The sequence below is a fragment of the Stenella coeruleoalba genome (genome assembly GCF_951394435.1).
Source record: "Stenella coeruleoalba genome assembly, chromosome: 13".
Classification (NCBI taxonomy): Eukaryota; Metazoa; Chordata; class Mammalia; order Artiodactyla; family Delphinidae; genus Stenella; species Stenella coeruleoalba.
Genome location: NC_137159.1, coordinates 9,690,363 through 9,718,019, shown reverse-complemented (window position 1 = coordinate 9,718,019; position 27,657 = coordinate 9,690,363). Strand labels below are relative to the sequence as shown.

At 44.4% G+C, this 27,657-nt stretch overlaps 1 protein-coding gene across 7 annotated transcripts in view; it reads right to left on the bottom strand.

Moving 5' to 3' along the window:
* Positions 1-10,125: 10,125 nt before the first annotated feature.
* KANSL3 (KAT8 regulatory NSL complex subunit 3) overlaps positions 10,126-27,657 on the bottom strand; it is a 44,190-nt gene continuing 26,658 nt past the window's right edge. For 4 of the 7 annotated variants that reach the window (XM_079940031.1, XM_079940032.1, XM_079940034.1 and 1 more), the window contains 10 exons: positions 27,404-27,467; positions 26,757-26,957; positions 26,393-26,549; positions 23,268-23,459; positions 22,720-22,804; positions 22,295-22,425; positions 21,316-21,425; positions 20,694-20,916; positions 20,216-20,349; positions 10,126-15,051 (listed from right to left, as the gene is read on the bottom strand). In XM_079940031.1, coding sequence (XP_079796157.1) covers positions 15,031-15,051; positions 20,216-20,349; positions 20,694-20,916; positions 21,316-21,425; positions 22,295-22,425; positions 22,720-22,804; positions 23,268-23,459; positions 26,393-26,549; positions 26,757-26,957; positions 27,404-27,467 — 1,318 coding nt within the window. In that variant the 3' untranslated portion in view covers positions 10,126-15,030. Of the gene's footprint in view, positions 15,052-20,215; positions 20,350-20,693; positions 20,917-21,315; positions 21,426-22,294; positions 22,426-22,719; positions 22,805-23,267; positions 23,460-24,864; positions 24,943-26,392; positions 26,550-26,756; positions 26,958-27,403; positions 27,468-27,657 lie in introns of those variants that run through there. The other 3 variants (XM_079940037.1, XM_079940033.1, XM_079940035.1) reach the window with 3 other exon arrangements.

The window sequence follows — 27,657 nt, the reverse complement described above, 5'->3', positions numbered from 1 at the left end:
TCTTCTTTCTTACTTTCCAATAGATTCAGCCAAAAAAAATTTTTTTTCTTGTTGGTTGTGCCGTGCGGCTTGCGGGATCTCAGTTCCCCAACCAGGGATTGAACCTGGGCCACAGCAGTGAAAGTGCCAAATCCTAACCACCAGACCGCCAGCGAACTCCCTAGCAAGTTTTCGTTTATTGGTTTAAAAAGATTACATACCATTTTTGTTCTTAGGGTGGTTAATTGCCTTAATATCCATTCTTATATTCATATACCCTCATCGTCATCTTAACATCTTCCCAGAACAGGACATGTGCTTCAGCGTGCTTTACATCTCCTTTTATCTCTTGCTTTACATCTGATTTTAGAGGAAAGCTTTCAGCTATTAACCATTAAGTATGATGTTACTTGTGGGTCTGTCATAAACTACCTTTATTATGTTGAGATATGTTCCCTCTATATCAACCCTGATGAGAGTTTTTATCACGAATGGATATTGAATTTTGTCAAGTGCTTCTTTTGCATCTATTGAGACGACCATGCGATTTGTATCCTTCCTTTGTTGATGTGGTGTATCACACTGATTGATAATGTGAATAATGAACCATCCTTGCATCCATGGAATAAATCCCACTTGACCATAGTGTTTGTTTCTTTTTATACATTGTTGAATTCAATTTGCTAATATTTTGTTGAGGATTTTTGCATCTCAGAATTTTATTCATCAAAGATATTGGCCTGTAGTTCTTTTTTCTCTGGGGCACTGTCCTTGTCTGGTTTTGGTATCAGGATAATTGTGGCCTCATAGAATGAATTTGGGAGTGTCCCCTCCTCTTCAATTTTTTGGTATAGTTTGAGAAGGATAGGTATTCGCTCTTCTTTATATGTTTGGTAGAATTCCCCTGTGAAGCTATCCATTCTCGGACTTTCATTTGCTTGGATTTTTTTTTTTTAATTACAAATTCAATTTCACTATTAGTGATCAGTCTGTTCAGTTTGTCTATTTCTTTCTGATTCAATCTTGGAAGATTTATGTTTGTAGGAATTTATCTGTTTCTTCTAGGTTGTCCAATTTGTTGGCATGTAACTGTTTGTAGTATTATGATTTTTTGTATCTCTATAACTTCTCTTTCACTTCTTATCTTATGTGAATCCTCTTTCTTTTGTACTTGATGAGCCTGGCTAAAGGCTTATAAATTTTGGTTTACTTTTCAAAAAACCAGCTCTTGGTTTCATTCATCTTTTCTATTGTTTGTTTCTATCTTACTTATTTCCTCTCTGATCTTTATTATTTCCTTCCTTCTGCTGACTTTGGGCTTTGTTCCTCTTCTAATTCCTCTAGATGGTAGGTTAGGTTATTTGAGATATTTGTTTCTTGGGTAAGCCTGTATTGCTATAAACTTCCCTCTTTGAACTGCTTTTGCTGTGTCCCATAGATTTTGGAAAGTTGTGGGGTTTTTTGTTTTTTAAATTTTTAATTTATTTTTAAATTTATTTTTGGCTGTGTTGGGTCTTTGTTGCTGCGCACGGGCTTTCGTTAGTTGTGGCGAGAGGGGGCTACTCTTCATTGCGGTGCATGGGTTTCTCATTGTGGTGGCTTCTCTTGTTGCAGAGCATGGGCTCTAGGTGCGCAGGCTTCAGCAGTTGTGGCAGGCAGGCTCAGTAGTTGTGGCACACAGGCATAGTTGCTCTGCGGGATCTTCCTGGACCAGGGCTCAGACCTGTGTCCCTTACATTGGCAGTTGGATTCTTAACCACTGCTCCACCAGGGAAGCCCTGGAAAGCTGTATTTTTATTTTCATTTGTCTTGAGGTACTGTCTGATTTCCTCTTTGATTTCATTGACTCACTGGTTTTCTAGATTCCATATGTAAACAATATTATACAGTATTTGTTTTTCTCTTTCTGACTTGCTTCACTCTGTATGACAGTCTCTAGGTCCATCCACATCTCTGCAAATGGCACCATTTCGTTCCTTTTTATGGCTGAGTAATATTCCATTGTATATGTGTACCACATCTTCTTTATCCATTCCTCTGTTGATGGACATTTAGGTTGCTTCCACGCCCTGGCTATTGTTAGTGCTGCAATGAACATGGGGTGCATATATTTTTTGGAATTATGCTTTTCTCCAGGTATATGCCCAGGAGTGGGATTGCTGGGTCGTATGGTAGTTCTATTTTTAGTGTTTTAAGGAACCTCCATACTGCTCTCCATAGTGGCTGTACCAATTCACATTCCCGCCAGCAGTGCAAGAGTGTTCCCTTTTCTCCACACCCTCTCCAGCATTTATTGTTTGTAGATTTTCTGATGATGGCCATTCTGACTGGTGTGACGTGATACCTCATTGTAGTTTTGATTTGTATTTCTCTAATAATTAGTGATGTTGAGCATCTTTTCATTTGTTTGTTGGCCATCTGTATGTCTTCTTTGGAGAAATGTCTTTAGACAATGATCTAAAGACAAATTTAGATATTCCACCCAATTTTTTTTTTTTTTTTTTTTAGGGTGGACGTCAGTTAAGGGAAACTTTTATTAAAAGTCACAAAAGAATTTAGAAAAGTAGTTTTTCCAACCATGTTAAATATTTAGATGCAATTTAAATAAAAAAGACTGTGGACTATTCATTCTCATTGGACTTATTCTTAGCAAAACTTTTTACTTGCATTTTTTTCTTATTAGTTATCTGTTTTATACATATTAGTGTATACATGTCAATCCCAATCTCCCAGTTCATCCCACCACCACCACCCCTGCCACTTTCCCCCCATGGTGTCCATATGTTTGTTCTCTACATCTGTGTCTCTATTTCTGCCTTGCAAACCGTTCCACCCATTTTTTGATTGGGTTGTTTGTTTTTCTGATATTGAGCTGCACTGAGCTGTTTGTATATTCTGGAAATCAATCTCTTGTCAGTTGCTTCATTTGCAAATATTGTCTCCCATTCTGAGGGTTGTCTTTTCGTCTTGTTTATGGTTTCCTTTGCTGTGCAAAAGCTTTTAAGTTTCATTAGGTCCCATCTGTTTATTTTTATTTTCATTACTCTAGGAGGTGGGTCAAAAAAGATCTTGCGGGCTTCCCTGGTGGCACAGTGGTTGAGAGTCCACCTGCCGATGCGGGGGGACACGGGTTCGTACCCCGGTCCGGGAAGATCCCACATACCGCGGAGAGGCTGGGCCCATAAGCCATGGCCGCTGAGCCTGCGCGTCCGGAGCCTGTACTCCGCAACGGGAGAGGCCACAACAGTGAGAGGCCCGCGTACCTCAAGAAAAAAAAAAAAGATCTTGCTGCAATTTATGTCAGATCGTGTTCTACCCAGGTTTTCCTCTAAGAGTTTTATAGTGTCCAGCCTTACATTTAGGTCTTTAATTCATTTTTATTTTTGTGTATGGTGTTAGGGAGTGTTCTAATTTCATTCTTTTACATGTAGCTGTCCAGTTTTCCCAGCACCACTTATTGAAGAGGCTGTCTTTTCTCCATTGTATATTCTTGCCTTTGTCATAGATTAGGTGACCATAGGTGTGTGGGTTTATCTCTGGGCTTTCTATCCTGTTCCACTGATCTCTATTTCTGTTTTTGTGCCAGTACCATACTGTCTTGATTACTGTAGCTTTGCAGTATAGTCTGAAGTCAGAGAGCCTGATTCCTCCAGCTCCATTTTTCTTTCTCAAGTTTGCTTTGGCTATTCGGGGTCTTTTGTGTTTCCACACAAATTGTAAAAATTTTTGTTCTAATTCTGTGAAAAATGCCACTGGTAATTTGATAGGGAGTGCATTGAATCTGTAGATTGCTTTGGGTAGTATAGTCATTTTCACCATATTGATTCTCCCAATCTAAGAACATGGTATATCTCTCCATCTGTTTGTGTCATCAGGTGCATATGTTTTAATGAGCGTTATATCCTCTTCTTGTATTGATCCTTCTATCATTATATAATGTTCTTCTTTGTCTTTTGCTATAAACTTTTAAAAAAGTTTACTTTGTCTTATCTCAGTATTGCTACCCTAGCTTTCTTGTTGTTTCCATTTGCATGAAATATATTTTGCCATCCCCCTCATTTTCAGTCTCTGTCTTCAGCTCTGAAGTGAGTCTCCTGTAAGCAGCACATAGATGTCTTTTTTTTTTTTTTATTCCAATCATCCACCCTACACCTTTTGATTGGAGCATTTGGTCCACTGACACTTTAAGTGATTATTGATAGGTATGAACTTACTGCCATTTTGTTGTTTTCTGGTTGTTTCTGTAGTTCTTCTGTTCTTTTTCTTCTTTATTTTCTTCCCCTGTGATTTGATGATTTTCTTTAGTGGTATGCTTGTGCTCCTTTCTCTCTAGTTTTTGAGAATCTATCGTAGGTTTTTGATTTGTGATTACCATGAGGTTCATACATGTTGACCTATACCTACTTGTTTGAAACTGGTAGTTAAAGTTCAAATACTTGCTAGAAGATCTACATTTTGTGTTTTCCTCACACGTCTTGTGTTTTTGGTGCTATATTTTACATCTTCATGTCTATTCCTTAATTGGTTACTGTAGTTATAGTTACTTTTACTTCTTAGTCTTCATAGTAGCTTATTTAAGTGGTTGATCCACAGCCTTTACTATATATTTGCGTTTATTAGTGGGATTTCTCCTTTCTGATAGATAACTTCTTCTTGTAGCCTTTTCTTTTACACATAGAAAAGACCCTTTAACATTTCTTTTAGGGTTGGTTTAGTATTGATGAATTCTTTGCTTTTGCTTGTCTGAGAAGCTTTTTGTTTTTGCTTGTTTTTAATCTTTCCTTCAATTCTAAATGCTAATCTTGCTGGGCAGAATATCCTACAATTAGGTTTTTCCCTTTCAGTGCTTTAAATATATCATGCCACTCCCTTTTTACCTGAAGTTTCAAAAAGATCAGTTGATAGTCTTCTGGAGGTTCCCTTGTTTATGACTCTTTTTCCCTTGCTGCTTTTAGAATTCTTTCACTTTTGCCATTTTAATTATGATATGTCTTGGTATGGGTCTGTTTGGGTTCATTTTGTTTGGGACCCTCTGTGCTTCCTGTATCTGGACATCTGTTTCCTTCTTTAAGTTTAGGAAGTTTTCAGTCATAATTTCGTCAAATACATTTTTGACCCCTTTGTCTCTCTTCTCCTTCTGGGATACCTATAATGCGAATGTCGGTACCCTTAATATTGTCCCAGAGATTCCTTAAACTGTTCTCATTAAAAATTTTTTTTCTTGGGACTTCCCTGGTGGCGCAGTGGATAACACTCCGCACTCCCAAGGCAGGGGGCCTGGGTTAGATTTCTGGTCAGGGAATTAGATCCCACATGCATGCCGCAACTAAGAATTTGCATGCCACAACTAAGGAACCCATGTGCTGCAACTAAGGAGCCTGCAAGCCACAACCAAGGAGGCTGCAAGCCACAACTAAGGAGCCCACCTGCTGCAACTAAGGAGCCTGTGAGTTGCAACTAAGGAGCTGGCGAGCTGCAACTAAGACCCGGTGCAACCAACTAAATAAATATTTTTTTTAAAGTGCCATTAAAAAAAATTGCTTTTTCTTTTTGCTCTTCTGATTGGGTGATTTCCATTATTCTATCTTCCAGATCAGTTAGGCATTCTGCATCACGTAGTCTGATGTTCATTCCTTCTAGTGCGTTTTTCATTTGTTATTGTATTATTCAGTGCTGACTGGTTCTTTTTTAAATTTTCTCATTCCTTGTTAAAATTTTCACTGCGCTCATCTATTCTTTCCTCTAATTCAGTTAGCGTTCTTATTACTAATGCTTTGAACTCTTATCTGGTAGATTGTTTCATTAGTTGTTCTTTGGTTGTTTTTTTTTTCTTCTTTTTTCATTTGAAATGAAATTCCTGTCTTCTCACTTTGCTTAACTTTCTCTGTCTCTATGAAATTAGGTAAGCCAGTTACCTATCACAGTCTTGAAAGGGTGTCCTTATGTGGGTGTGTCCCTATACAGTTTGCATGTGCCCAGTTGCTTTGGCGGGAGAGCTGGATCCGACGTGAGCAGAAGTCACATCTTCCCTCAGGGTGTGTTGGCAGCAATCACCTTGGTAAGAGGTGGGGCTGGAGATGAAGGCGCTAGAGCCAGAGCCAAGTCTGAGCCAGGGCTTCTCCTCTGTTCAGGGGCCAACATCACCCTACTGGTGGGGGCAGGTCCCAAGTTGCTGAAGCAGAAGCCCTGAAGGTCAGGTCCAAGCTGGCTCTGTTCCCTCTAAGTGTGTGCTCTCCCTCACCCAGGCATTGGCACCTCTACCCCAGAGAGAAGCAATGCTGGAGCGAGAGGGGCTGGAGCAGGCCCTTGGCAAGGGTCAGGCCATAGGCTGGGGTCGTCCTAGCAGTCAGAGTTCTGGACTACTCTTGTTCTGCTGCCTCTGCAAGCACCAGTAATGGCTGCCACTGCCTTGTTCAGATGCCATGTTAGGTCTGAGCCAATTCTATCCCCCACAGCTGCATAATGTCCTCACCCCTGGCAGCTTTCACCCTAGTAGAAAGCTGTACTGCAGAGTAAGCAGGGCTGTAATGGGCACTCAGCTCAGACTGGGGCATGTGCTTGGGCAGTTGCAGGAAACCAGCCAGAGCCCCAGGCAGTTTCAATCTGCTTCCTCCACCTTGTTTTGGGAGTAAGCAAGCATGTGCACACTCTTCACGAGTGCAGTCTTGGTTTCTTACAGCCTTGCTGTCAGTTCCACTGGCTTTCAAACCAGCTAAGGCGACTTGTCCTCCCAGTGTTGGACCCCAGGGGCACCTAATGTGTAGTCTGAACCGCACACTCCCCAGGGAGGATCTCTTAAGCCCATGTAATCCTCCTCCTCTTCTGTGTCCCCTCCCAGCGGTACAGGTTCCAATCCAACTGCTTCTCTTTCCTTCCTACCCAACTCCATGTGGATCTTTCTTGCAGTGTTAGTTGCGTGAGTTTTTCTGCCAGTCTCCAGTTTGTTCTCAGTGAGAATTGCTCCATGTGTAGATGTATTTTTTTATGTGTTCATGGGGGGAGGTGAGCTTTGTGTCTTCCTACTCCACCATCTTGATATCTCTGTTTCTGAGTACTTTTAAATATTTCTTTCAATGTGAGTCTTTATGTGGCGTACTTTTGAAGCCTTGTATGCCTGAGAACATTTTTATCATGTCCTTACATTAAAATTCTATGCTCTTTTCCTTGAATGCATAAAAAGCATTAATGAGTGACTCGAATCCAAGAGTCATGTTGAGATGTGTCACAGCAGTCTGATTTTGGTTCAAACCTTGTGGTGGATCTGCATTTTCTCCATGGAAGCCTTTAAGATTTTCTGTCTTTGACTATATGTATAGATGTGCGTTTTCCTTATTGCTCCTTTTGGGACTCCATGTGAACCCTTTCAAACTGAGGCCTATTTTCTCTTAATTCCTGACAATTCTCCATTCTTTTAAAAATTATTTCCTTCCTGAAAATTCTCCATTCTTTAAAAAATTATTTCCTTAGTTTTATTTTCATTTTTCTCTCCAAGACTCTTGTGTTGTACTATTTCTACTTCTACTCTCTATATTTACTTAATGCTTCCCGGAAATGTTCCTAGTTGTAGCCTTCCAAGCCATTAATACATTTTTTAGCCATATTTCTTCTACTTTTTATCCCATTATTATATTGTTCTAATTTTATTTTTTCCAAATTCTATATATTATATTTCCCATAACTAATATTTCTATCTGGTTCTTTTTTTATGTTTTCTTATTGTTCCATCTGGATAATTTCTAACATTAGCTCTACATATATTCATCATATATTAACTTCTTCATCCATCTCTTCCAATAATCTTCTTCAGAAGGCATATGTTGTCCAGCATGCTGCCTTTTTATAAGGTGATTGTCTCTTCAACTGTCTAGATATTTAGGGGTTGGCGTCAAAGAAGGCCAAGTGGGGAACCAAAACTTTTGTTCCAATGAATGGGATGAGGCCTCCAACCTCTACCCCTACTGTGTTATGCGAGATTATATGGTTGGGCTGGACAAGCACCCCACCTCGAGGTAACAAGTCACACTCCCTTTCCAACTGGAGTGGCATCAGCAAAGGCCTACTGGAGAGTCAGAGCATTCGCCACTGCCCAGGAGTAATGACATATAACCCCTGCAGGTGTAAACCGAGGCCATGTGAGGAAGAGTAACAAGGTACCCCCTCCCCAGCTGGATTAGCATCAGCAGAGGCTAAGTGGGGAGCTGAAATTCTCACCTCCACACAGCAGTAAAGGGAAGCTCGCCTCCCACCCCAACCCCAGTGTCAATGAAAGCTCAGTGGGGATTCGAGACTTCCATCTCACCTAGCAGTATCAAAGCAGCTCCCTCTTTATCCTACCAGAGCAGTCTCAAACAAGGCCTGCTAAAACAGATGATTTAAAAGATCTAGAGCTTCACAGATAATACACAAGACATCAGATTTCAATAAAAATCACATAACAAACATACCAAGAACAAGCAAAATCTCAGCTTAAATGAGAAAAGACAATGAACACATGGTAAGCATTGCGATGCCGTAGATGTTAGAATTGTCTAACAAGAATTTTAAAGCAGTGATCATAAAAATGGTTCAGCGAGCAATTGCAAACACACCTGAGACAAATGAAAAAAAATTCTTAGCAAAGAAATAGAAGATATAAAGAATAAAATAGAAATTTTAGAACTGAAAAATATAATCACCTAAGTGAAAAACTTGATGGGCTCAATAGCAGAATAGAGGGGACAGGGGAAAGAATTAGTGAACTTAAAGACAGACAGTAGAAATTACACAATCTGAAGAGAGGGAAGATAGAGTGGGGGCAAAAATGGAAGCGTCTCATGGCCCCGTGGGAATATTAAAGATCTAACATTCATGTCACCGGCGTCTAGAGAAGTGGAAAAAGAGGGTGGGGTTGAAAAATAATGGCTAAAAATTCTCCAAATTTGGCAAAAAGGCATAAGCCTACAGATTCAAGAAGCTGACTGAACCCTAACAAGATAAGCCCAAAGGAATTCATGCCAAGACACATCATAGTCAAGTCTGAGAATTAAAAAAAAATAAATACTGAAAGCACAAAGAGGGAAACAACACCTTACCTATAAGGTGAAAAGACAATTTGAATGATAGCAGATTTCTCATCAGAAAGCAAGGAAGTGGCTTAATATTTCTGAAGGGCTGAAAGACAAGAATGGCCAACTCAGAATTTTATATGCAGAGAAAATATCCTTCACTAATAAGACATGGCCAGATGAAGGAAAATTAAAAACTTTTGTTGCCAGCTGAACTTCTTGAAAAGGACAGCTAAAGGAAGTTCTCTAAACAGAAAGGAAATGGTAAAATTAGGAGTCTTAGAACATCAGGAAGGAAGAAAGAGAAATGGAAAGAAAAATATGTAAATACAACAGATTTTCCTTCTTTTGAGTTTTGCAAATTATCTTTGAAGCAAAACTCTAGAACATTGTCTAACATGGTTCTCAACATATATACAATTGTATTAGAAGTGGGAGAAGGTAAAGGGACAAAAAGGGAGGATAGGCTTCTACACTTCACTCAAACTGGTAAAATGTGGATACAAGTAGATTGCAGTAACTTATGTGTATATGTAATGCAACATTTAGAGAAACCACTGAAAAAGCTATTCAGTCAAGGAGATACATTCAAAAATATTACAGATAAATCAAAACAATATTCTAAAAAAAAAAGTTCAAGTAAATCATCTGAAGGCAGGAAAAAGAAACACAAAAACAAAAAACAGAACAAATGAAAATAAAAACTAAAAATGGCTGACTTAAGTCCTAACATATCTACAATTACATTAAGTAAAAAGTCTTAAAAAAACACCAATTAAAAAACAAGAGATTGACATCAGATGTGACATGTGAATGTGAGATAAATTTCAGGGCAAAAAAAATTACCAGGTACAGAGAGACATTACATAATGATAAAAGGGTCAATCCACCAAGAAGAAACCTAAATGGCATGCACCAGATAACAGAACTGCAAAATACATGAAGCAAAAACTGGAAAAGGACACAGACAATTCCACAATTATAGTTGGAAATTTCACCACTCTCTCAACAACCAATAGAACAACTTGACAGAAAATCAGCAAGAGTGTAAGAACTCAATAAAACCATCAACTGACAGAATTTTATCAACATTTATAAAAAAACCACCCAACATAATACCTTTTCAAGCACCTACAGAAAATATACCAAGATAGAGCACCAGATCATGGACCGTATTACAAACCTCAACAAATTTTTAAAGACCGTAATAAGGTATCACAACACACCTATGAGAATGGCTAAAACAAAAAAACAGAGATAGTGTCAAATGCTGGAAACTGGATCTCTCCTACATTACTGGTGGGAATATAAAATGGTACAACTACTTAGGAAAACAGTTTGATGGTTTCTTTAAAAAATAAAAACTTACTACATGACCCAGTAACCCCACTCCTGGGCATTTATTCTAGAGAAATGAAAACTTATGTTCATACGAAAACCTGCTTATAAACGCTCATAGCAGCTTCATTTGCAATAAGCCCAAATTGGAAACAATCAAGATGCCCCTCAACAGGTGAATGGTTACAGAAACTATGGTATATCCATTCCATGGAACATTCATATTCAGCAGTAAAAAGAAATGAACTACTGAAACACACACCATCTTGGATGGACACCAAGGGAATTATGCTGAGTAGAAAAAACCCAATCTCAAAAGGTAACGTACTGCAGGATTCTATTTATACAATTCTGTGAGATGAGAGATTAGTGGTTGCTACAGGTTAGGAACGGTGAGGGGAAGGGGATGGATATGACTATAAAGGAGTAGCAAGGGGGATATCTTCGTGGGGACGGAATTTGTTCTATATCTTGATTATGGTTACTGGGATAAAATGACATAGAGGGCTTCCCTGGTGGCACAGTGGTTGAGAGTCCACCTGCCAATGCAGGGGACACGGGTTTGTGCCCCGGTCCGGGAAGATCCCACATGCCGCTGAGCGGCTGGGCCCATGAGCCATGGCCACTAAGCCTGTGCGTCCGGAGCCTGTGCTCTGCAACGGGAGAAGCCACAACAGTGAGAGGCCCGCGTACCGCAAAAAAAAAAAAAAAAAACCACATAGAACTAGACACACATACTGTACCGATGTTAATTTTTGGTTTTGATATTGTACTATACTTATGTGAGCTTTAAGTACTGGGGGAAACTGGATGAAGTGAACATGGGACCTCCCTATGCTATCACTGTAAGTTAAACACACACACACACACACACACACACATCTAAATAGCCCAAGTCTGTCTGTTTGTTTTAAATCCCTTCTCTCTTAGAAAGGCAATAACACGGACCATACGACTTCATCCTCTGGATGTTATTATTAGACTGGGGTAAGAGAGGATAAGAAGTACCAACCTGTAAGTGGGACTGAGCCAATCAGGTTCACTGTGTTCAGAATTTGAATTGAAAGACAGAAACGCAAAGGGATGAAAAAAATCCTGTGATAACAGGGTCAAAACTGGTCCCTGGCCATTCCACGTCAGTTGACGTCATGCGGCAAGAAGCAGAAACTGTCAGGCTGCCTGTCTGAGAAAATGTCAATTGAGAGAATATTCCCTTTTAGAACTAATATGGGTGGTGAATAGTTTCTGCTTCTTGCCACCATCAACCCTGACTAAAACATATACTGTAGAAAGGGAAGATTAAAAAGGTAACAACATTTCTTCTGCATTGTAATTTGCTATGGCCCTGTCCCTATACTGCTGAAGTTTAAGACAGCTATCATGGAAACAATCTGATCCTCATCTCTCACTTCATCTGACCCACCCAGGTCAGTGAGACCAGAGTTGAAAGTGAGGGAAAGATCAGGTCTCTATTAAGGATGGAAACAAGAAGAGCTCATGCATACCAGACTCTCCAACCAGGATATCAGAACTACAGTTTCCACCCATAGAGGGTTCCAATGCTTAATGTAAAGACCTGGAATTTAAGGATAAGAAGGAAGGTCCTCCTGGATACAAGTTTACAAATAATGTGGAGGTTGGAATTCGTTCATTCATTCATCTCTAAGTCATTTATTTATTGGAGGACGTAGAGGTATAGGGATTTCAATCTCTCAAGAGGGACCCCACCTACTGACTCAGGCATAGCCAAGAGCCCACCAGGGCAGCAATAATCACTCTAGGCTTGGTGGGAGGTGAACTGAAAGGGGTCACATGAAGGCCAAGCCACCATCTCCTCACCTCCTGTGCTCATCTCCACTTCTGGTCTCCCATCTCAGAACCCCAGCACAGTGCACAGTAGACAAACAGACACTGGTATCAGGTTGCCTGGGTTCAGTCCTGCTTCTGCCACTTCCTGCTGTGTGGCTTCTCTGTGCCTCAGTTTCCTCACCTTACAAGTGAATTACCTTAAAGGGAATTACAGTACCCACTTCATGGCTCCAGGCAACAGTAAGATGATCACTGGAATTACCACAATATCTTAACTTTTATTTTCTGTGCCACTCGATTGAGTGGTTACCAGAATAAACAGAAGAAGTCAACTAAAAACACACTGAAGCAATCCAAATTTGTTTTTATTTTTAATTGTTTTGGCTAATGGAAGAACAGAACCGTCACAACAGCTCAGCTCTATAACCCATCCAGCCCAAGACTGTTCTAGTGGTAGAGCCAAGGACAGACAGGTCTTCCTCCATCAGTGACCTCTTCTCAAAACAAGGACATCTTCCATAGAGCATCAACATGTATCTGTCATCCGAGAAATCAACTAAAGCCCTCTTGATCCTTCTACACTTTCGGCCAGTAGTTATCACCTTCCGAGGTTATGGACTCCAGGTTTGCTACATGGTAGGCAGAGGAAAGCTTCCTTTTACACTTCAAGGGCTGGAGAAGTATGGAATTGGGGAACATGGCTGTATAGACTTCAACCACTTCCTCCTTTAGCCTGTCCCTCCAGGGTGCAGAAGAATCAATGTTCTTACAACTTCCCTTCTCCTTTTGGCATTCTTTAAGGTGTACACACAAGCCTCAGGAAATCATCCATGGGAAGCACACTAGGATTTACGCAAATGCAGGACGATGCGTTAGTTTCTCCTTTGGCCCCAGCACACACAGGGCCAGCATCTTTCAGGAGCAGCCCCTCCAGTGCTGTCTAGACTGCACTCTTAAGTCATGAATGGGTTGTTCAGGAACCTCTGTCATGAATGATTCCTAAAACTTCACATAGTCTCAGTTTCACCGTCCTCAATTCCTATTGGTGTGTTACTATCCTACCTGTAAAGTTATTAAACCCCTGACACTGGATGTCTCTTTCAGATTTCGTATCTTCCTCCAACTTACTAAACGCCTCCTGAATTTCAGAAAGCAGCTACCTGCCAGCTAGTACAGGGACGCAGCCTAATTCTGTGTGAATCACTGCTAAGCCCAGCTCTGCAGGAGGTCGGGGAGGAAGCGTATGGTGTATAATCTGCCCACTCCACTCCTATCATACACACTCCCCTGGCCCTGCCTGTACCACCCCAAATGGCCTTGTCTGAGACTCCTGCACACTGTGTACTCCCTCCTGGCTGCCACTCATACTGGAGGTGAGGCTCCTGGATTGAATGCAGGTGGCCTGGTTTGGATATACGATGGATGCACTATACGGGTCAGGACCCTGGACCACAAGTCCAGCCACGGCACGCTGTGGGCCCTCCCTGCCTTCAGTACAGATACTGAAGAGTTATATCTGGGTTGCCTTATTCATCGCCTTGGCTGGAAACATTCTAGAGTATGGAAGGGAAAGGAGCCTGCTCTGGAGGATAGGTTGTCAGCCAAATCTAAAATACTTTTTGCACACAAGTATTGTGAGGAGGTAAGGAGGGGCTCAGAGCTCCATCTTCAGTGATCACTTCTCCAGGGACCTCCACCTCCAGGGCTCAGGCTGGTACCAAGAGCCCTGCACAGCAGAGTCAATACCAATAATTTTCCCACTTCTAAGCAAGAAGACAAAAAGTTGCACAGAGCTGAAACAGAAACACTGAAGCATGGCCTTCATCATCCTGATGCCTGAGCTTCATGGGACGGCCAAGACGTTAACTTAGCAGTTATCCCTGTTCCACTTCCAAGCACTGGAGACAGAAATATCAGGGGCTGAAGTTTCTCTCCTCTGGCTTGGCAAATTCTTCTCATCTCCAGTTGAATCAACGGCTCCTTAGGTACCAGATGCTAAGCCTCAAGCCCAAATCGTTTTCACCACTGACGTGTCCTTCAAGCCACTTCATCTGCTGTTCCCTTCCTCTTCTTCAGCCTTTCTGGACCTGCAGGCTTTCTGGATACAAGAACTGCCCAAAGCATGATGGAAAAAAGAAAGAAGCCAGCTTTCACCTCCTGGCGACTGCTGGTCCCAACATCTACAGGTGACCAAAGGGACTGAAAGATGACAGCCCAGTTCTCTGTGCCCTATCGTGGGTTTGAAATGAAGAGTTCCCAGGTCTCAGCAGGTACTCAGTATCCAGTGTGGCTCGTAAGGAGGGGGCTGCACGGGGAGCACTCTCCCATGGCTGCTTGGTGAAGGCAACAGTGATGTGCAAAACAAGCCCTTCTGGCACTGAACCACCGGCCAGTGGGCCAGGATGATCCCGGTCCTCAGCACAGGGCTCTCAGTCCCAGACCACACGGACGTCTCCTCCCAACTTGGCACGGGGCAGTACAGACTTCGAAGGGGAGCTCCTTTATTAAAATGCAGTGAGCAGTCCCACACTGCTACTTGGGTCAAGTTAGAGCTAATGCTGGGGAAGAAGTGCCTCCAATCCATACACGGCCAGATCTGCTGAGGACCTGGAGATTCTGGGCACCAGACCTGCAGATGCTAAGGGACAAGGCCCCCCCTGCTGGCGCCATATCACCTTGTCTAATGGTTACGTAAGACCCAGAGGCCCAACCCTGAAGACAGTTGGCAGAGAGGCAAAAATGACTGTCTTAAAGAGGTCTTCAGACAAGTGTACAGCTCAGCAGGACAGCACACGTGCCAGGCCTCACCGTGCAGCAGCCGTCACCAACCTGGTAAAGGAGGACATATCGCATGGCATCTTCAGGGCGCTGGAGGCAGGCGCTGTGGCAGGAGAGGTAGGGAACAAGGGTCAAAAGTTTGCCAGGTTAACACATACAGACCCTCTGACCCAATATCCCACTCCTGAAAATTTATTCCGAAGAAATGATGCTCAACAGGGAAAAAGCTGGATGCACAAGGATATGTGTTCTAGCAGCCAAGTGATGAATAGAACATGGATTCTGGAGGTAGAAACCCACCTCTACTACTTTTTAGGGCAAGTGACTTACATTCTCTGAGCCTCCTTTCCCCCCTCTGTGAGACAAAGAAGACAGCACCTCCTCCCCAGGGTTGTGTGAGATTAAATGAGACAAACTGCATAAAGCACCTACAGTCTGTGTTCAACCACAAACATTAGCTCTTATTATTACGTATAAGAACAAGAAAAGAATGCAGGAAAAAGGAAATAGGTGAATCATTAAGGGTGATAGAGCTGAAGCAAAGTTTTCCATGACTGTACTGACAATATCATTGTTTCAGGTCTTGTCCATTTTTTAAGTGCTGTGGAAGATGCCATGAATTGTTGAGCCCTGCAGCTTAGGAAGAAGGAAGCAAGGTAGAGAGAGTTGGCCTTTCTTCACAAAGGTTTTCCCCACCTCTCTAGATTTCACCTTTGGAAAACTCCTAAGAGGTCTCTGAGGATACAATAAAGTGGGGGAGATGGAAGACACAGGAGAGGAGGAATGAAGAAGGGTTTGACAATCAAAACTGGAAAGGATCCGCCTCCCATCTGCTCACCCTGCCCAAAGGTGGGCTGTGCACAGATGAGCACTCCATCCTGACCAGGAGGTCTCCAGAGTGAGCCCGCTCGCCCGGGGCTGCTGCAGGAGCAGCTAGAGGCTGCCTGCCAGCCTGGCCAGAGAGGAGAAAAACCTTGTGATCATAGTCAAGGATTCCATTCCCAGGACCCCGCTGCAGGGCACAACACAGTCTCTGTCTCTCCCCTTCCTCCTGCAGCTTCTCAGCTGTAGGGTGTTCATAATGGTCCAGTTCCATAAAGGAAACACATGGTAAATATTCATCACCGCCAGAGACAAAACACATAATTAAGTGCTTGCAAAGACCTTAGAGAAGTCTAGCCAGTGTTTACAACCTTTTTTCATTTTAAATTCATTTTCTCCATAAATATTACAGTATATAACCCCAAAATTTAAAAAAGGGTATTTTTCAAACTTACAACCATTATCACACATTAAAAAGGTTAACAATTCCTTAATATCAACAATTATCCAGTCAGTGTTCAAATTTCCAGGTGTCTTATAAACATCAAAAATGGGTGGTTTGTTTCTCAACCTTTAAAAATGCATATTCTCAGCACCTGAGGACATTCTGAGACAGCCCCTACTATCTCACCACCACATCAATCACTGACTTATGCCAACCTCCTCATTAGACTAGATGAGAAAATGCCCAGAGAAGTCAGGTGATTTGCCCAGGATCACACAGCTAGCTGAAGACAGAGGGCCTGTGCTTTCCCTGATATCACACTGTCTGGCAGTCTGAACACTGAGGTAACTGTTAGACGCTTTTGAGTCAGCAAGTCTTAATCTAGTAACACCTCCTTTGTCTAAAAGAAAATTATCACCACTAGAACCCTCCTACTAATTTTATACACCCATTTTACTGAGATAAAAACTGAGCTCTCAAGTTAATATCACCAGGTAGAAGTCAGATTTTGATCTTTATTCCGTACTTCAATTTAAGCCATAGAAAAGGATTCTCAATGACCTCTACTCTTCTCAACTCTAACTAGCTCCCCCGGGGCCAGAGCAAGCTGAAGAGGACCACCTAAGAGAGGAGGAAGAAACCCATGATGGGGATCTGTGTTCTAGCTGTGCCTCAAATGTGGCACCAGCAAAGGATAAGACTGCCTGAAAATAAGCCCAAATGGCTTTATACGTCATTTCCGTCAAACCATCAAGAAACTGTTAATTTCTTGTGCCATATAAATGTTTTGGAATATGAGAAAAAAAATGTTTCCCATCTCATTCTATAAGGATAGAATTATCTCTTTTCTACAACTGGACAAGGAAAGGATACACACAAAAAAGCAAGGGTGGAGAGGAAGAGGACTATAGGCTAATCTTACTAATAAACATAGAGGTCAAAATCCTAAGTAAAATAAAAGCAAATGAAGACCAGACATGCTTTTTCCTCTGAAGCACTTAGCTTCTTTCTTTTTTTGTTTTGTTCTCCTTTGATGGGGTTTTGTTTCCTATACATGCACAATAAATTTAGGTATGTGCAAAACAAACAGAATAGGACATACTGAACAAGTACTGAATCTGGAATTTAGACAGTTCGATATTAGGAAATCTTTGAAAGTAATTCATCATTTTAACTGATTAAAAGGAAATGTTTATACTCATTCAGCTCATTTGATTCCAAAAGGGCAATGAACAAACTTTAAAACCCATTATCAAGAGAAAGGAAGAGAATAAAGATTATCTTAGTAAACTAGAAACATAATTGATATACTTCCTTAACTTGATAACCTGCATTATCAAACAATAATAAGCTTGTGTAGAAACAGACAGGTCAAGGGTACAGAACAGGCCCTGTGTGTACAGTAATCTAGAATGTGAGAGCAGCTGATTTCAAATGAATAGAGGAAGGATGAATGGGCTCATCAATAAAGTTAAATCCTTACCTCACTGAGCATAAAAAAATAAGTTCAAGGTGGACTGAACAACTAAAGGTAAGCAGATGAACAAAAGCAATATAAGAAAACATAAAAACGGAGTCTCAGTATAGGATGATGGGAAAGTTCTGGAGGTGCATGGTGGTGATGGTTGCACAACAATGTGAATACATTTAATGCCACTGAAACGTAAGCCTAGAAAAGGGTAAAATGGTGAATTGTATGTAAGTAAACTTTACCAGTTTTAAAAATAAAAATTTTTAAAAACACAGTAAGATTATATTCTTGCAATGGGAAGAGCTTTCTTAAGACCCAAAACTTTGGAGCCATAAGGGAAGAATTTGAAGACTTTACTACATAAAAATTTTTAATGCCTGTTTGATAAAAGATCTAGAAACAAAACTTAAAAGACAAGCACTTAATACTTCAACAGAGAGGAAAAAAAATATAAGCAATTAACTGGAATAAAATATATGCAATTTGAATAATAAATAAAGGATTAACACCTGCATATATAAAATTGCTATTAATTAAGTAGATACAGGATATGTCAAGCAATTCATAAAAGAAGACACACAACCTCATAAGTAATCAAGAAAATACACGTTAAAACAATTTCATTTTTCACCTATCAAATTAATAAAATTAAAAATACTGACTTCCACAACTGACAAAGGCATAGGAAAACAGATACTCTCATCACTGTGGCTTGAATTACAAATGAGCAAACCTTTTGAAGGGCAATTACTCGCCAGATGTTAGACGCACAGACCCTCCACTTTCTGGTCTCTAACCTGTAGAAATCTCCCAGAGGTACACAAAGATCATGAACAAGGGTATTCACTGTACCATTATTCACAATATCAAAAACGAAAATATAACCCAACCCTCTAACGGGAGCTGATGAAATACGTTTTTGTACATCCACCCAGTGAAATACTAGGCAGCTACTGACAAGCAATAGACAGGTCTCTATGTAATGAACAGGGAAACATGTCACAACATGTTTTGTAAAAAAAGGCTAGTTACCAAACAGCCATACTCTGTGATCCAATTTTTGTCAAAAAAAATAAAATCAAATAAAGTACTTTGTACAGAAAGAAGAATCTAGAAGAATGCACATCAAGCTCCCAACAAGGGGATGTCACCTCTGGGAGTGGCATCATGGGAAATTTTCATTTTCTAAGTTATATTATTTCTGTAACGTTTGCATTATTTAAAATAAGTGATTGCTTTTGTAATTTAAAAAATAGGGGATAAAGTAAATAAAAACAACTCCGCCTCTCTGCACAAAGGCAGGGAAGGGTAGCTATGATCCCCATGATTGCCAGGGAACAACCTCTGTGCAGTATCTTCCCCTACAGAGGAGGAGGCAGAAGAGCTCCTGAAACAGTTGGGAAGGGACAGGTGCCCAGCTCCCGGGCAGGGCTGGTGTGGTGGGAGTGAGGGGACAGAGCCAGGCCCTCAGTCAGGGCAGCCTGCACAGCAGCGGGCCCCGTGCAGGAGGCCTCAGCTGAAAAGTGGACACTGAAGGAAAGGACATGCACTACTGGACTCAAACTATTTTTTTCTTTAACCTCTGATCTTTGGGTGGCTCTCAGATCACCATTTAAGATTAGAAACAGTTTACTTGAAAAGGTCATAATGGAAATTACATCAGCTAAGAGAAATCGATGGTGACTTACTTCCCGGGTAAGAGCTCTAAAAACCTAACTGTGCCCTGAAAAGACAGCAATGAATGCAAAGACCTGGAATGGCACAATGCTGGAAAGTTGTTGATCAAAGAAGGAGTATTAGCCAATTAGCCTCTACCCAAACTCTGAATGATGAAACCAAGAATGAGAGGAGAGAATGATGGAGAGGGGAAGAAAACAGAAACATTAAATAGGCACTGAACATATTTACATATTTAATCCTCACAAGAATCCAGGGAGCGTTACAGAAAAGGAGACTCACAGAGGTCCATGACTTGCTCAGTCACAAAGCTATAAACTGCAACCAACAAGGACCACTGTATAGCACAGGGAACTACACACAATATTTTATAACAACCTACGAAGCAAAAGAATCCGAAAAAGAATATATATAACTGAATAACTGTGCTGTACACCTGAAACTAACACAACATTGTAAATCAACTATACTTCAATTAAAAAACAAAAACAGGGCTTCCCTGGTGGCGCAGTGGTTGAGAGTCCACCTACCGATGCAGGGGACACGGGTTCGTACCCCGGTCCGGGAAGATCCCACATGCCGCGGAGCAGCTGGGCCCCGTGAGCCATGGCCGCTGAGCCTGTGCGTCCGGAGCCTGTGCTCCGCAACGGGAGAGGCCACAACAATGAGAGGCCCGAGCACCGCAAAAAAAACAACAAAAAACAAAAAACAACCCAACAACAAGAAAGCTACAAACTCTGAATGTGGATGTGCATCTGGTCTGCCTACAAGTCCAGCTCCTCCAATTGGCCAGCCGGCCCCACGCTTCCCAATATTGGAGGCTGTGTCCTCGGTCTTCCCAGGCAGACTCACCTGTGAGCTGGAGGGCAGCGCCTGGGAGGTGGGCTCTTCTGATTGGGCTGCTCCTGAGCCCATGGGGCTCAGTGTGGTGATTCGGCTGGGCTGGCCACGTAGTGTCAGAGTGATGGTGGTGGGGACCTTCAAGCCTGAGAGAGAGACAGAGAGAGGAGTAGGCTTTTTTGTCACAGCCTCCACTTCCCTTTCCTGGAGTTTCCTCCCCATGTAACATACCCCCATCAGCCTCCCGCCTCGGCTTCCTCCTCCCCAGCTGGGTCATCTATGCCCTATCAGTCAGTCTGAAAGGCAACAGGAACAGCCTGTGTTCTCTCAACCTCTCTGGGGGATGGACCCACACAGCTGAATCCCTGAGGGTCAAGGCCAGGACCCTGTGGGGTTGGGGTCAACATCATACCTTGACCATGAGAGATAGCAAGGTCTTGGGGGAAGATCCCATATCTGGGAGTCCCCACGGTTCTCATGAGAGACTCACCTGAGGCTTGGTTAGAGATCTGAGCCAGGCCAGGGAGGCTGCTTGCCAACTTGGCGAGGCCCCCATTGGTCAGCAGCTGGTGGATGGCTGTGGGCTTCCCACCAGGAGTGGCACCCAAGGAGGAGAGAGTGGTGGCCACAGGAATGGTACGGACAATGGTGCTGGTGCCCGTGGTGATGGCACCCAGGCTCTGCATGGGGGTGGGCAACTTCACACTGGTGGCCTGTGGGACACACAAGCCCAGGTGATCAGAAGCTGTTGCCGACAGCAACGGTCGAGTGTGGAGGGCACATACTGTTAATGGCTACCATGTATTCAGTGCCTACCACATGCAAGGTATTCTGACAGGTATTTTCCATATATCACCTTCTTTAATCCTCGAAACAGCTCTGTGTGGGAGGTACTATCATTATCCTCATTTTACAAACAAGAAAACAAAGATACAGAGATCAAGAAACTGGCCCAAGGTCACTTAGTAAGTGGTGGAGCCTTAACCTTTGGTAGTTTCCAGCCGTGAAGCCAGAAGGCTGTTTGTCCTTGACCCAGCGTCCCTGCCAAAACCAACTAAGCTGAGGAGGCCTCCTCCCACACCTGCCCAGCCCAGTGGAAGGCAGATGTGCACCTGTGGGGCTGGCCCGGGAGAGGGGTTTGCTGGGAGGCCAGAGGTCTTGCTGCTGATATCCTGCAAGCTGAAGCTGAGGCCTTGGAGGAGGCTGCTGGCTGATGCGGCCCCTAGGAGAGGATACAGCAGACATCAGCACAGGCTCAGTCACTTTTCCACAAGCACCTGTGCCTGTCCACCCTCAATAATCAACTAAAACACCAACGCTCTTTCCCTCGGACATTCCCAGTGCTCTCAGAAAGATGCCAGAAGGGCTCCCCAAACACGCACGCTGGACGCCCACATGAGGAAAGGTACCGTTCCTGACACACTGCCTTGGATTCATTCTGCACACCCCAACCTGCTCCAAACCACCTGTCCTAAATTTTGGACAGTTTTAGGAAAACCAAGGAGAACATGAATCCCACTTTTCAGAAATCTATCCCACCTTCCCAGGGAAGAGGAAGGACTTTTTAAGCCCAAAGAATCCCGAACACCTGACTTACACTTCACTTTACACACAGTCCAGTGGCCTCAAAGCAAAGAGGAAGGTCCTCTTGAAGGATCAGGGCATCTGCAGTGCCTTGGCCCTGCTGGGCTCAGGCAACTAGCCTTTCAGTGTAGGGTGAGGGCGGAGAAAGTGAGGAGACACACACAGGCAGAAAAATGTCTCATTTTGCTAAATTTCCAGTTTTATTCAACCAGATGTGTTTAAAAACACCAAAATGAAACCAGTACATACATCTCCCACCAGCTATTTCTCCTTGTAGTACAGGAGGCATTACCTACAGATTGGGACATTTACTCACTGCAGATATTAAGGCCCCAAACTCCCCTACCTCAGAGTTAATGCCAGGTCCATGCCAAGCCTCTACAACAAGCCTGAGACCCAGAGCATCCTCCTCCAGATCTAGCTCCACAAGGCTTTCCCAGGACCACCCTCCAGCAGCAGCCCAAACAGACTTCGCTGGGAGGCAGGGAACATTGAGCTACCAGATACCTGGGAGGGAGCTGCCAGGAGAGGTGGCCACCAGGCGGCTCTGGAGTGTGTGCAAGGCACTGGGAGCAGTGCTGCTAGAGACCACTGAGGACGCTGGGCTGGCTGAGACTCCCCCTTCAGCAGCACTTGACCTGGAGACAAAAGTAAGAGCTCCATTATCTAAAGGTCCCTGCCAACACAGGGAAGGTCCAGAATGGGGCCCAGCAAGGCTTTCAGCAATGGACACAAGGCTAGAACTTCGGTTTCTTCATCCCACTTTCTGGATCCAGCCTCTAGTCTTTCTAAAAAAGTCAGGCCTCAAGGAGAGACTTCAGGCCTTGAAGCAAGAGCTACAGAACTCTTTGTAAATTTTAAGTAAGCACTCAGTGGACCAGCGAAAAGGTGAAGAGAAAGAAGGGAACAGACAGGCCGGGAGACAGACTCACTTGGTTGTGGTGAGAAGCCCTGTGAGCTCCTTGGCCCCTGTGGAAGCTTGCCCCAGTGTCATGGTGATGGGCTTCCCTCCTGCGGCTGCAAAACAGAAAACCCCAAGGCCACTGGTCAGTCTTATTTGGTCCTGACCTTTCAGGGTTCCAGAGGCCAGGCTAAATCCAAGATATTATGGAAAAGACTGGAAGATGAAAAATGAAGGATAACTACATTAGAATAGGAAGAGTTGGGATTATTTTTTCCTTCTACTTTCTAAACCTTCTGGAATATTTTATTATCTTTAATTGAAACCAAAGAAGAACAAAATGTATGATGCTTTGAATGACCCCACAGCTTCCTCGGATCCTCGCTCGGCCTCCCTGATCCTAGTTCAGATGAGGTTGCTGCCCTCTTTCCCCCCATGTGCAACCTCTGCTGTCTTCTCCGGGCGCCTGTTGTGCTGAAGGCGAGGCTGAGCCGCCCAGCAAGCAGCCACCAAGAGGGCAATACTGTGTGCCTGGGACAGTTCTGTCAGTGTTTATTTAAGAGGCCAAGAGAAACTCACCTTCTGGAGCTCCTCCTTGGGAAGGAGTACAAGGCCCTCCAGCTGTGTCCCCTTGGGAAATAAGGGACACCTTGATCTTCGGTCGCTTGGAGGTCTTACTGCCAGGAAGAGGACTGGAGGGATGGTGCCGCTTCAGCTGGACCCTGAGATCCTCTTTCTCGGCTTCCTCCGTTTGTTCTGATGAAACAGGAACTAAGAAATGGAGCTGCGGTGAAGTTCTCCACAATCCAAAAAAGCCCGATGGATACTGACAGCCAGTACCAGCACTGGCATGGCTGTGTGGGAACACCAGTAAGAACCATCCCAACACGTGCAAGGAGAATGCCAATGCTTCAGTCCTGCCTCACTCGGGCCCACCTACGGTGCAACTCCACCTTGGCGCTCTCAGAAGATGGCTCCATCCCCTTCCCTTACCCTGCCCTGGGGTTGGAAGGAAGGGGCTCTGAGTTGGTGGAAACAAAAAGAAAGGAGAAGACATCCTGACCCTGCCTGGCAAAGGCCAATCAAACAACAGAGGACTCACCACAGTGGACCTCAGCAGGGCTTCCCAGACTCAAAGAATGTGGCAAGTCTCACGCCCTCCCCACATCACACAGCTGGAGGGCAGCACACAGTTTCTGGAGAAGCAGTAGAGGAGCAGGCTATCCAGTCCTCCCTACAAGGGAGATATCCTCAAAGCTCTGAGTTCCACCCTGCCCTCAGAGCCCAAGGTTGAGGGTTTGCTTGCCAAATGGGGACAATGGGAAGGATCATCACCAGGGCTTAAGGCTGGCTTTCAGTAACTCCTAGGCAGGTTATCTCAGCCGAGACAACTTTACAGGTCCTGCCCAGAGGTAATAGGGCAACAGTGGCCCATGTTACAAGCTAGTCCCCAGGTCATTTGTACTAGTACAGAGAAAGGCCACCTGTTCACACACGGGCTTCCCCCTCCACTGCATCAAACAGACTCATCCTGCACATGGCCAAGCCTCCTAGACTCTTAAGTTATCCTTCGGGTTTCCTCATGGATCCCCTCCTCTTTAAACCTAGAAGCCCGCCCCGGTCCTTCTTCTTAGCGCAGGCAATCAGGGGCGGAAAGGCAGGAGTCACACGAGAAATGGGAGGCGGGGGGGCTGCCATGGGGCCACAGGGAGCTACTCCAGACCACAGTCAGGCCACAACCAGCTGAAAGGAAGGACTGCATCGACTAAAATCAGAATAAGAAGGAGGGAAAAAGGGAAAGGAGTTACAGGTTTATGCTTGATAAGTGCTTGCAGAGGCCAGGATGGAAGCAGGAAACCAGAGGCAGGGAGAAAAACACAGGGAAATTCAGGCTCACAGGCACTGGCCTATAGGCACACACAGGAGAAGCAGAGCCAAGAGCCACAATAAGAGATAAAAGGAGAAAAACACCGAGAGAGGTAAACAGAAAGAACGGGGAAAAAGCAAAGACTATGGAGTAATAAGCAAAAGGATCAGCAAAGAAAAAATAACAGAAGATAGAAAAATGCAGAGACAAACAGACAAATGAGAGGCAGGGATGGGAAAGAAATAAGAGGGGGAAGCAGAGAGAGGCAGAGAGCAGAGAGTGAAAAGGTGAGGAAAGAGCAATACTCACCAAAGAGACAGGAGGAGGCGCCGGGAGGAAGAGCTTTCCTCACCAGCATGTTTTGTGTCAGAAAAGCAGCAAACTGCGCTGGAATGAATCAGAAAGAATTACAGAATCACAGCCAGCCAGAGAAAGGAGAAAAAGAGAAGGAGTAAGAAAAAGGTATGAAAATGTTCTGGAAAATGGCCAACAGGGGCTTTTTCTGGAATTACCGCAAGGGTTTGAAACCTGACTCTGCCATTTAGCAGCACCATGGAATCATCCATAAACGGAAGGTAATAAACGCACCTGCCTCATGGGGCCACTGCCCACATTCCACGAGCAACAGCAAGCCACGTGCCAAGAAGAGGGCGAGGCACGCAGTGAGGGCCCATAACCACGAGCTGTTCTCACTGCCCCACCTACGAGCTCTGCCGAAACCAGGCTGCTGTGCTGCGGCTCTCCTCCGTGATGCTCTGGGTCCCATTTCGAACCTGGTGCACCAGTCAGCCTTCCAGAACTCCTTACAGTCTCCACTAATTATTGGCAAACTGCTGGCTCTCTCTTCATCAAAAGCCCAAGAAGACAACGCCCACTTGGAACCTGGCTCTGGCCACCACTGAAGAGGATGCAGGTCATGCGTGGACCCTAGGGGCTTGGCCTCCTTTTCGTCTTCACCGACCCACTCACACTTCTGCTCCCTGTTAGCACCACTATACCGGCAACCTCGTAAGAGGCCTGGGTCTAAGTCCTGATCCTTTGGCTCCACTAAAAGAAACACAGGGGAAGAGAGCAGAGGAGCCTCCTGTCTCCTGCACGTCTCTCTACTTGACAGCCAGCTCTGGCTGCTGCCTCTGCCCAGGCACCTGAGACCCTCAGATGATACACGCTCCTGGATACATCACCAAACACCAATGCCCAAGAGACCTCGCCTCAGGGCTGCCCAACTGGATCAAAGTGGGCCAGGGGTAGAGCCACTGCTGCTCCCCTCCCCACCCACTGAACACGCCTTTTCCACAGCTTCTTACATTGTGCTGACTGTTCTCCAAACTCTAATTTCAACCAAACACATGTTTCCCAGCCTAATCGAAAACCTATCTGCAGAGATTCCTGAAAAACTTCACTGGAAGTCCCAGTGTGGGAATCTTAACTCTTCAAGGGCAAAACAAAGGGCGGGCACGACACCAGTGCAGTTGCCCTAGAATCTGATGAGCACGGCCAATCCCCTTGTCTGCGGGACCCGAAGAGCTCCCTGACTGCAGGAGAGGCTGGGCAGGGCCCGGAGTTGGTAAACAATTTGACGCCGATATACGTGTAGTCAGCTCATAAAGCCTAACACCAAGCCGAAGCTGTAATTAGTGGAGCTATACAGTCACACTAATGTCACCTTTTGTGATATCTTACCCTTGAAAACAGCCCTCAGTATTTATTTCAACCTAATTTTGCCTGGACAGAAATGTTGGGAAAAAGCCGCAGATGCCAATACTTTCCAACTGCCACATGGCGTCAACTGCAGAAGACAGAACCCAAGAGAGGCCACCGGGCCAGGCAGCTATACCTTGAGCCTGTTTGTGGGTCAGCACAGCCTCTGTCCGCTGCACGTGTCTCTTCAGCAGCTGAGTGCTTCCGATCTGACTGGACTTCTGGGCAGAGGCCACTGTGGTCACCTTGGTCTTGGGACTGGAGGTGGGGCTGCTGGACACACTGGAGAGATCCTGAGTAGATTAAGAAGGACAAGGGCCAAGCCAATGTCGTCCAGATTGACTGTCAATCGTCAAGTCCCCCTGGAATTCCCTGGTCAGGAATTCCCCTCGTAGGAACTCACAGGCCCACTAAGGCCAACAGGCATCCCCAGGCAGCGAAGGAACCAACTCTTCAGTCTCCATTCCCCAGCCAAAGCACTCCCTCCCTTTCCGCATTACCTCCGAGCCTGAGGGTGAGGCAGGTAGCTTGGCAGCTGGTGACGCAGGTCGACTGCCCCGCTCAGAGACCTCAAAGGCCAGGTCTCTGCGGGCCACGTCCCGGGGCTTCTTCTTCTTCTCAGCATCTTGATCCCGAGGCTCAGAGCCCACGTGCCCCTCCGCGCGAGTGAGCACTCCAGTCAGGAAGTCCACAATCTCATCCTAGTGTAAAGAGGGGCCGAGGCCTCTGAGTCCTTGTCTGGAGAACAGGAACCACCCCGACAGTCCCGACTAAAATCGATTCACCTCAGCTTTGATGTCAGCGTTCCGGTCCCTCCTACCACACAAAGCCTGGCTCAAACCCCAGCCTCAGCCAAGGACCAGCAGAAGCCTGCGCCCTGCACCCGTGAGGCAGTGCTCTGGGGTGGTCACGATTCACCACTCCCCCAATGAACCCTTCCTCCCCTAATGCTCGCTCATGTCTTAGATCATTCCTCTCCTTTCCCCCTCTCTCTTTCCCCCTTTCCTTTGCTGATGATTTAGGCCCAACAGAGGCCACAGTGGATACCCATCCTCCTTAGTCAACAGGCTGCTGCCAACAAGACCGAGCCTAAAAGGTTACAGAAAGGCAAGCCTAGCTGAGAAAACCACATGAAGCTACTGTGTACCTGAATACATCTGTCCACCATGCTCTGAGTCAACCCTTCCGATTTCTTCTTTGCTTTGCTTATTCTAAGAGACAAAAAAGAGGAAATGTTTACTTTCCAAACATTCCACAGCACCATTTCTCTTCTGTGTTGGTTATTCTCTAGACCCATGAAGGAAGACTATGTTAGCCCTCAGGCAGGTCTGCAGCCTCTCTGAACCTCAGTTTCCACATCTGCAAAATGGGGAACCATAACACCTCACTCATGGAGTTAAC